The sequence below is a fragment of the Chrysochloris asiatica genome, unplaced genomic scaffold (genome assembly GCF_000296735.1).
Source record: "Chrysochloris asiatica unplaced genomic scaffold, ChrAsi1.0 scaffold00106, whole genome shotgun sequence".
NCBI lineage: Eukaryota > Metazoa > Chordata > Mammalia > Afrosoricida > Chrysochloridae > Chrysochloris > Chrysochloris asiatica.
In genome coordinates this window covers 1,856,468-1,866,777 of record NW_006408624.1, presented here as the reverse complement: position 1 = coordinate 1,866,777, position 10,310 = coordinate 1,856,468, and the positions used below count along the sequence as shown (strand labels likewise).

Here is a 10,310-nt window from a genome sequence, read left to right as displayed (position 1 = left end):
GCACTCAACAACAACAATGTATAAGTAGAGTCCTGGTGTGGCACTGCAGTATAACCACTAAACTGCAAGGTGGGTTCAACTGCAAGGTTGGCACTTCAAACTCACCAGCTACTTGTTGGAAACTCTAGTGTCCCTATGAGTCGCAACATATTTTCTTAATCAAGAGCTGTTTGCTTTTTGAACTGAGTACACCCAGTTAAGCCTACTGTTAAGTTTATACTGCTACAACAAATCTATGGTGGTGGTGGCGGCTATGCGACTCATAGCGACCCTGTATAGGGTTTCCGAGGCTGTAAATCTTTATGGGAGCAGAAAGCCTCATCTTTCTCTGGCAGAACCCCTGGTAGTTTCGAACTGCTGTCCTTGAGGTTAACAGCCCTACTGGTAACTATAACGCTACCAGAGTCCCTTCCATAAGCCTATAAGGTTCCAAAATGAGAACATTAAGATTGTGTGTGTATGTTTGAAATCGTTATGATCTTCTTTTTACAATTCCATTAACCCAGTACAAGGTAAGGTGGATAGTTGATACCAAGTGTCGTGGAGTCGATTTTGACTCAGGGTGACTCAGGGCGACTCGACACAGGGTTTTGGAGAAGGGCCGGAGGATTTGAACTGCCAATCGTAGGCACCACAATTTATGCTTTATTTATGAAGTGAAATTAAAAAAAAAAAAGAAGAAGTATAGATACCAAGTATGTGCTGGTATATGCTGGTTGTGAGAACATCTGTTCTTTCAGAGCAAGGATAACCTGCCCAGGCTCTTTGCTTTCACAGGAAAATTGGCCTGGCAGTACCATTCAAATTTCTCCCAGCAAATCAGTGGCCTACAGCCAACTCCTTTCCCGCTCATTGGCTAACTGGAAAGCTCAGCCACTCTATGCTTCCCGCCCCTCACCGGGAGCCAATAAAAAAAGATTAGCAGCTCGTCACTTGAGTCATCAACTATCGTACTTGCTATTGGCTACTGGGGCTATCGATCGACAAGGGGGCGGGGAGTCACGTCAGTTGGACTATATAAGACGAGGACAAAGGCGGCGCGTCGTCTGTGTCATCCGCCATTTTGTGCGAAGCAAGGTGGCCTCCACGTTCCCTGAGCGTCTTCTTCGCTTCTGCCTCGACCGCCCCTTGATCACAGACATGTCTCGGGATCGGTTCCGAAGTCGTGGCGGTGGCGGAGGCGGCTTTCACCGTCGCGGAGAAGGTGGCGGCCGCGGCGGCCTCCACGACTTCCGCTCCCCGCCGCCTGGCATGGGCCTCAATCAGAACCGCGGACCCATGGGTCCTGGCCCAGGCGGCCCCAAGCCACCGATTCCGCCACCTCCTCCGCATCAAGTACAGCAACAGCAGCAGCAGCAGCAGGCCCCATCGCAGCAGCCTCCGCCACAGCAGCCGCCGCCTCCGCCGCATCAGCAGCCGCACCAACAACCACATCAGCCGCCGCCGCCACCCCAGGACTCTTCTAAGCCGGTCGTTCCTCAGGGTCCCGGCCCGTCTCCGGGAGTAGGCAGCGCCCCAACTGCCTCCGGGACCGCTCCTCCCGCCACTCCTCCGAATTCTGGGGGCCCTTCAGGACCAGGTCCCACCCCGACTCCACCGCCGGCGGTCGCTTCGGCCCCGCCCGGGGCGCCTCCACCCACGCCGCCGAGCGGTGGGGTCCCGACCACTCCCCCTCAGGCCGGGGGCCCGCGCCCCCACCCGCTGGGGTCCTGGGACCTGGGCCTAAGCAGGGCCCGGGACCTGGCGGCCCCAAAGGCGGCAAAATGCCAGGCGGGCCGAAGCCCGGGGGCGGACCAGGCCTAGGTGGTCCCGGTGGCCACCCCAAACCACCGCATCGCGGCGACGGAGAGCCCCGCGGGGGTCGGCAGCACCACATCCCATACCACCAACAGCACCACCAGGGGCCCCCGCCCGGTGGGCCCGGCGGCCGCAGTGAGGAGAAGATATCCGATTCGGAGGTGAGTGTCTTCCTGTAGCAACGTGTCGGCTTCCCTAAGATGGCGGCTACCCACTCCTCTTTCCCCTCTCGGACTCCATTTTGTCGGAGGCCGGCAGGGCGCCTGCGCGCGTCGTTGGCGGGGGCGGGGCCGGCTGCCGAGCGTAGGTCCGCTAGTCTGGCCGGGATGGGCCGCCAGCGCCGCCATTTTCTTAGTTTAATAGAGGGGGACGATGAGGAAGAGCGGTTTTTCCCAAGGAAAAACCCCCTCATGGGCTCGGTTTAAGACTAGGCGATCGTAGAAACAGAGCTAATGCAGAGCGTGGAATGTACGTTTGGGGAGTTCCGGGGTTCTCTGCTTTAGTACGGCTTGTCAGTGATAACGTGGCTTTGCACATTGCGTTTCTTAACTATTTCGCTATTTTCTGCGATTGAGATTTGTCAGGGAGTCGTGGCAAGAATGAGTGACGATGCTGTTGGATGGGGTTTCTGAAGGATTCAGGTTTCTTTGTTGGGATGATTGCGTTGGAAGTCTTGGGAAAGATAGTAAAACCTTGATTTTTACCTTAAGCGGAGCAGAAAAGAACTCGACTGGTATCACATTCCGTTTTTTGAGACTGAAATTGAGATTTTTCAGTTGCCGTGCTCACTGGTGTCTGAAAATTCCTTTTTGCTTTAGGGGTTTAAAGCCAACCTGTCTCTCTTGAGGAGGCCTGGAGAGAAAACGTACACACAGCGCTGTCGGCTGTTTGTTGGGAATCTACCTGCTGATATCACAGAGGATGAATTCAAAAGACTGTTTGCAAAGTACGGAGAACCGGGAGAAGTATTTATCAACAAAGGCAAAGGATTCGGATTTATTAAACTTGTGAGTGCAATTGCTTTTATGTAGAATTAACAAGTTATGCGCGGGTCACTCACCTTCCTATTCCTTCTCAAGCTAGCCTTGGGAAGATGTTATCTTTATGATATTCAATGATTGACCTTTCCTTGGTGAGTCTAACTTGCTAGTGTTGTGCGCTATGGGTCGGAACTCACTGGATGGCACTTAACAACATCCAGAGTCCTGGTGTGGTGCTGTGGGTTAATGCGCTGGACTGTAAAGTCGTTTGAACTGCAGTGTCACTCCTCGAAAACCCTCTACAGGGTCATTATGGGTTGGAACTGACTCGATGGCACTTAACAACAATAACTGGCTGAAAATTGGGTGACGAGGATGAGTTTTTTTACAGACCTGAATGGGTGGTGTTGAGGCCCATAGTTTCAGGTTCCTCCAGTCTCTTTCTGAACTGTAAACCAGTCTTTTTTTAATTAGCACTTTTTGTGGCTGCTACAAACATACTGAAGATTTAGTGGTGTTTAAATTTTCCGTTTTTCTTAGAGAAAAGATGGAACTACTGCATAGGACATAATTACTGGTACCTAGCCATGGGAGTCCTGGCGTGGTACTATGGGTTAATGCACAAGCCTGTAAAGCTGTATGAGCTGCAAGGTCGGCGGTTCAAGCTCACCAGTTGCTCCCTGGAAATCCTCTTACAGGGTGGCTATGGGTCGGAACCCGGCTTGATGGCACTTAACAGCAAAACATGGGTTATAGTCACCTTGATGTCAACTAACAAAAAATGGGATGGGTGGGTAAGGTGTTTAGCCACCTGTCTATTCTGAGTGGTCTTGGTGTTAACGTTTGTGGCAATTTCAGAATGAGCATTAGCCCAATTCTTAGGTCAGTATCATTAATGTTTCTCATATTTTCAGGAATCTAGAGCTTTGGCTGAAATTGCCAAAGCGGAACTTGATGATACCCCCATGAGAGGTAGACAGCTTCGAGTTCGCTTTGCCACACATGCTGCTGCCCTTTCAGTTCGTAATCTTTCACCTTACGTTTCCAATGAACTGTTGGAAGAAGCATTTAGTCAGTTTGGTCCCATTGAACGAGCTGTTGTGATTGTGGATGATCGTGGAAGATCTACAGGGAAAGGCATTGTTGAATTCGCTTCTAAACCAGCAGCAAGAAAAGCATTTGAAAGATGCAGTGAAGGCGTTTTTTTACTTACAACGTAAGCCACCTTGTGCTTAAATTTTAATAACTTTTTTGGTTAACTTGTATGAGAAAGTGGTGGTAAAACTTTGGAACTATGTTTGTTACTATTAGAACTCCTCGTCCAGTTATTGTGGAACCACTTGAGCAGTTAGATGATGAAGATGGTCTTCCTGAAAAACTTGCACAGAAGAACCCCATGTATCAAAAGTAAGATTGTTAAACTTTATGATAAACAGTAATTTTTCTATTACATAAACTTTTTAAAAAGGATTTCTAAAGTTTTTGCAATAGTGGTCTCATTCAGTATTTGTTCTTTTGTGATTAAGCATCATGTCCTCTGGGGTTCTTTTGTGCTATGAGGTGTTCCACAACTTTTTCGTAATTCAGTGTTTCATAGGATTCATGTGTGTATATATGAAAGTTTATCCATTCTTCATTGAGGGCATCTTTTTGCTATTGTGAGTGGTGCTGCAATTAACATGGGTGTTCATATATATCTATTCGAGTCGTGGCACTCATTTAAGTTTATGTACCAAGTAGAGGGATTACTGGGTCATACTGTATGTGGTGCTGTGGGTTAATGCGCTGGTGCAAAGTTTGAACCAGCCACTCCTAGGAAACCCTATACAGGGTCATTATGAGTCTTGATGGCAACAACAGTACTTCTATTCCCAGTGTTTGACAATGTGCCATACAGCTTTATACGGTGGATGTACCAGTATCCCAGTCTCTCCATAGCCTTATCAGCATTTGTTTTATGTTCTTAACTTTTATCAATATTGGGATAAGATAAATGATAGATGTTTTGATTTGCATTTCATGGGTAATCAATTGTTTTGTCCTGAACAATTGTATGAAATGTAGATGTCCTCATTTAAGAGTGAAAAGAAATATGCCTTGTAAGGAATTTGACTAGAGGAAGATTTTAGGGGGCCGGGGGAGGAAGCTAAGATTTGTCTTCAGTGCCCGTGTTCTATTGCTGAATGTGACCAGTTTGTTTTGTTTTTTTACTTTGAAGATTCTGTATGTGAACCAGCCAACATTATCTTTGCATTTTGTTTCTCATTACAAGTGAAAGGCCAGTAAAGGACCTGTGTATTGAGAATTTGATAGTATTTTTATGTATATCCATAAATTATATTTAAATTACGTGCATTGTCAGGGAAAGAGAGACCCCTCCTCGTTTTGCCCAGCATGCAACATTTGAGTATGAATATTCCCAGCGCTGGAAGTCCTTGGATGAAATGGAAAAACAACAGAGGGAACAAGTTGAGAAAAACATGAAAGATGCAAAGGACAAATTAGAAAGTGAAATGGAAGATGCCTATCATGAGCATCAGGCCAATCTTTTGCGCCAAGGTAAAGGTTCTCTGAATTCAGCTCTCTTTTGCTTTTTTGAATGCATTGGAATGGTATTAAGGTGATTTTAAAACAATACTCTTCAATATTCAGATCTGATGAGACGTCAAGAAGAATTAAGACGCATGGAGGAACTTCACAATCAAGAAATGCAGAAACGCAAAGAAATGCAATTAAGGTGAAATTTTGTTTATTGAGCTTTTGCTGCTGCACTAGTACTTATTTTCTAGACATTTAGGGGGAAAGTTGTAGTCAATTTTGCAAGTGAGTCAGGTGGAGTGCAGAGGTTTAATATGTTAATGTTGGTTTTTAACATCCAGAATGAAATACAAAAAGTTTTCACTAATGCAACTTTTTTCTTTTGTCAGAATGCTTTACAGCACTCTGACCCTAGAGTTGCTTGGGGTTTTTGTTTTGTTTTGTTTTTAGTTCTAAAGTTAAGATATTTTACTAACATAGTCAAATTGAATTTAACAATGTGTAGATAACATTTTGGGTTAGTTGTGATGATTTAATATTTTCAGGCAAGAGGAAGAACGACGTAGAAGGGAGGAAGAAATGATGATTCGTCAACGTGAGATGGAAGAACAAATGAGACGCCAAAGAGAGGAAAGTTACAGCCGGATGGGTTACATGGATCCAGTAAGTTATCTGACCAGTAGTTTATCTCTACAACTTGTAAGGATCCATGGTGGCACAATAGTTAAGTGCTCAGCTGCTAACTGAAAGGTTGGTTGTTTGAATCTCCCAGTAGCTCCTACTTCTAATGATTGCTAGGCAACCCTCTGGGGCAATTCTACTCATACAGGAAGGATTGCTGTGAGTCAAAATCAACTCGATGTTCGACACGTAACTTAAAAGAACATACCCTGCTATCTTTTTTTTTTTAATTGTGTTATTTTTGCTTTGCCCTAAGTTTCATGCCTGGAGTCCTGGTGTGACGCTCTTGATTAATGCACTGGACTGCAAAATTGGTTTGAGCCACAAGGTCGGCGGTTCAAGCTTACCGGCTGCTCCTTAGAAACCTTGTACAGGGTTGCTATGGGTCGGAACTGATTCGCCAACACTTAACAAACAAGTTTTATCCCCAGATGGGCTAAAAGATTTCAATGATTAGGAAGTGACTTTGAGGCCTTTAGGCCTTTTAGGTCTTAAAAGTACTTCGTTGTTCAGTGCCAGTGAGTCAGATCCAACTTTTAGCGACCAAGTACAGAGTTTCTGATGAGTGGCTCTGGTGGGCTTGAACTGCTGACCTTGTGCTTACACTACAAAGCTCGACACCAGGGCAATGAAAACAAATTGCCCAGTGAACAAAGTGCTATTTAGTTGGTTCCCACTCATAGCAACCCTTGAGCAGTCCCAGTACTTTAATTACAGACCCACATCAGGCTGCACTTCGCAGTGGTTTTGTTTTTTCAGTTTTTGTTTCTTTGTACTCAGAATGCTTTTTTTTTTCTCCCCAGAGAGAAAGAGACATGAGAATGGGTGGTGGAGGAGCAATGAACATGGGAGGTAAGCATAACAATTAACTTAGTAATTTCATTAGATAGCAGGTTTTTTGTTTAATTTAACTGATGTTTTTATTTCCTAGATCCTTATGGTTCAGGAGGCCAGAAATTTCCACCTCTAGGTGGTGGTGGTGGCATAGGTTATGAAGCCAATCCTGGAGTTCCACCAGCAACCATGAGTGGTTCCATGATGGGAAGTGACATGGTAATGTATCCTGTAGGACATTAGTACAAAGGAAAATTTTCATTTTCATGACTTACTTGTTTGATTTTTTTTAAAGTAGGTGATTGTGGATTTCTTTTAGCTCCCCTCTCATGCAAATCATAATGTTGAGGACTACTTTGGCATGTAGAACTCCGTGTTTGGTAACCTAAACAGATACGGTTGCCAGTGAAGAGTCAATACGTGTTTGTAAGCTGACTTTGGCAATAAGGTTTAGGTGTTTTCCATCAATGCACATTTGAATTCTAGTGCATGGCAAATCTAAATCCTAAAATGTATTATACATCTGAGTGAGAAATAACGAAATGGCAATGTGCCATTCTTTAATCAGGTATTTGCCATACGTATGAATCACACTTGTAGTTTGTAGCTTGAGGCATGTTTTAGTGATGTGCAGGACTTGACCTGTATTTGTGGCTTCTACCCATGGAAAGGGAATTATTTAGTTTTTTGACTCGTCGTTTCCCACTTAAGTGGACCTTTGTATAGGTACACCTTTTACTATAAAACTGACATCTCTATTTTGCTACAGGGTAGCAAAAAATCTAGAATTTTAAGCATACTATTTGTGTGCATTTGATCTGATCTCTCTTGATGCTATCATGTTTTAGCTATACAGATAGCCTGTCAAGGATGCTTTAGAACAGTAAAGTGGATTGATCTGAGTGGCTGCGTTAGGGTTTTACAAATTCTTACAAGAACTGTAGGTTTTTACTTTAGAGATGGGTTTTAGAAGAATGCATTTTCACAGCTGAGTTGAATCTGACTAGTTCCTCTCTCAACGTTTGGCAAAGAAGAAGAGCTTCTGTATGTAGCTCTAACTCATAAAAATTAGGAACCTTAGGGTTCCATAAGGGGCCTTAACCCTAGTTAAAATGTACTTAGGTATTAAAGTTAAAACTGTAATAGCTAGTTGAGTAAAATGTAATGCTATTACCTTTCTACAAATTTAATTTTTAAAATGTGGGTAACATGGTTTTTATAAACTTCCTAAAAGGTAGAATGTAGATACATAGCAAATTTATAAAACCTAATCTGACATGTTAACACTGTTAAGGTTCTGCGTTCCACGTTACAGATAGCTCCTGAGTTCAAGCTGTAGTAATAGTAACCATAAAATTCCCAAATTTTTTATTTTAACTTTTAGAGCATAATGCGCTAAAAATCTTAAAGTTTTCCTAGTGTTTTTGTGGGGGGTGGGTGGGAGCAGGTTAAAGGGTTGAGGCTTATAAGCTTTTCAGGTAGCGCTGGTATTCTGTATGGTAAACATTGAAATTGTACATAGGAATGGTTAAGCCTTGGTCCCCTTCCCCCCCCCCCCCCCCCTTTTGGAGTTAATGCTCTTAGTAGCTGATCTATTTTAATTGGAATTTGAAAGACAGTTTAGGCTGTTGTGTGTTTACTTGTTAGGATTCTTCTGTTTGGGAACATACATTTCTGATGTAAGTCTAGAAGTAACTAAATGGAATAATGAAGTTACTGCTTCACTGCAGTCATGTAAGCTTAGTGTTAGGTTGTTTGGGTGATAACTCAAAATATGGAATCATGTCAGGGTTGTCAATGGATCAAAGGAGGAGAAGTCGGACTGTTCTGAGGGTGGGCTATAGTGTATGTTCAGTCATTTTGCTGCAGTACAGAATAGTACTGTGGGTCATAATGTCATGGCTGTATAGTGATGGCTTTGAAGGTGGTAAACCTGTGAGACTATGGCAAAGTTTTTTAATCCAGTTACTGTGCCGGTTAAGTGACTAAATCTGTTAGTCTTTTATGCCTTTTCTTTTTGTAGTCTGGTAGCATTTTATTAAAACTTTCAACCTTTTAAGATTTTCTGCACCTTAGCAGATGTGTCTTAAGATCTTGAAAAGCACAAGGTTTCTTATGCAGCACATGCCACTAACTGGTGAGTAGGTCTTTGTCACTTCATTGAGTGAATTGAATTTTTCTGGTTGGGCTTGTTAGGCTTACTTGGAAATTAAATTTTCTGTTCAGACTTTAAAGTGAGAAGTTTTGCAAGCTTTTCAGTGAGTTAATCTGATGTGAAATTACTTAGAACTCATTTTGGAATGGGTTTTCACATCTGCACTAATTCTTAAATTTTTTAGCACTACAGGGAAGATCTGTTCTTTGAAACAGGTGTATGAGAATGGCTCAAGTGGGAACATACCACAAGGCATGTATTTATCGTAAACTAATTTTCAAATTACCCTTTTTTCCTTTCTATGTTCCCGGTACCTGTGGATCGACTCATTGGTGATTGTATCGACGAACGTTGACTACGGAACCTTCTAAAATATTTACTTAACACACATGGACATCAACTACATATAATGAACTGTTATTACTGTTCCAATAGCGTACTGAGCGCTTTGGGCAAGGAAGTTCGGGGTCTGTGGGTGGACAGGGTCCTAGAGGAATGGGGCCTGGAACTCCATCAGGATATGGTAGAGGGAGAGAAGATTATGAAGGCCCAAACAAGAAACCCCGATTTTAGATGTGATATCTAGGCTTTCATTCCAGTTTGTTTTGTCTTTTCTTGTTTAGATAACCAACCTTTTAAATTCTTGCATTTTAGTAAGAAAGCTACCTTTTTATGGATGTTAGCAGTTTATTGACCTAATATTTGTAAATGGTCTGTTTAGGCAGGTAAAATTATGTAATGCAGTGTTTAAAACAGGAGAATTTTTTTCCTTTTTTTTTTTTTTTTTTTTAAATGTATAATGTCCCCTCAAGTTAATGGCAGTGTACCTTGTGCCGCTGAATTTCCAAAGTGTACCAATTTTTTTTTACTGTGCTTCAAATAAATAGAAAAAATAGTTATAATTCTGATCTTCAACTTTGCCATTCATGCTTATATGCACATTAGAGTAGGTTTTCCACTTTGAAAGCATGAGAGACTAGGCCTTTGAATGGTGTATACCATTTCTGGGAAATTTATTTGGAGGCTAAGTATTGCTTTCTACAAATAACTATCCCCTGTTTAAAAAGAATGCATTTTGAAAGCAATGTTTCACGATTTGATTTGTTTGGCATAGGAAGCAAGCCGGTGCTAAGTATTTTTAAATGGTCTGAACTGTAAGCCTTCATTCAGTTATGTGTATTAAGATTATGGAATGGGTGTTAGAACCATTGCTGGGAAAAAGTGGATTTGGCTAAATGATTCTTTTATGGCCTTATGATCTATCTTTTCCTTGAAAGTTTTTTTTTTTTCTGAAGAAGTAGATCATACTGTTGCATTTCCCCATT

At 42.8% G+C, this 10,310-nt stretch overlaps 1 protein-coding gene across 1 annotated transcript; it reads left to right on the top strand.

The window, feature by feature from the left end:
- Positions 1 to 1,051: 1,051 nt before the first annotated feature.
- Positions 1,052 to 9,900, top strand: LOC102811255 (splicing factor, proline- and glutamine-rich-like). Its single transcript, XM_006867519.1, is given in 11 exon segments — positions 1,052 to 1,687; positions 1,690 to 1,958; positions 2,616 to 2,804; positions 3,692 to 3,993; positions 4,089 to 4,184; positions 5,140 to 5,336; positions 5,430 to 5,514; positions 5,861 to 5,978; positions 6,800 to 6,848; positions 6,928 to 7,049; positions 9,421 to 9,900. Coding segments are annotated over 11 exon segments (2,112 nt in total). The 5' UTR covers positions 1,052 to 1,140; the 3' UTR covers positions 9,559 to 9,900.
- The last annotated feature ends 410 nt before the right edge of the window (positions 9,901 to 10,310 follow it).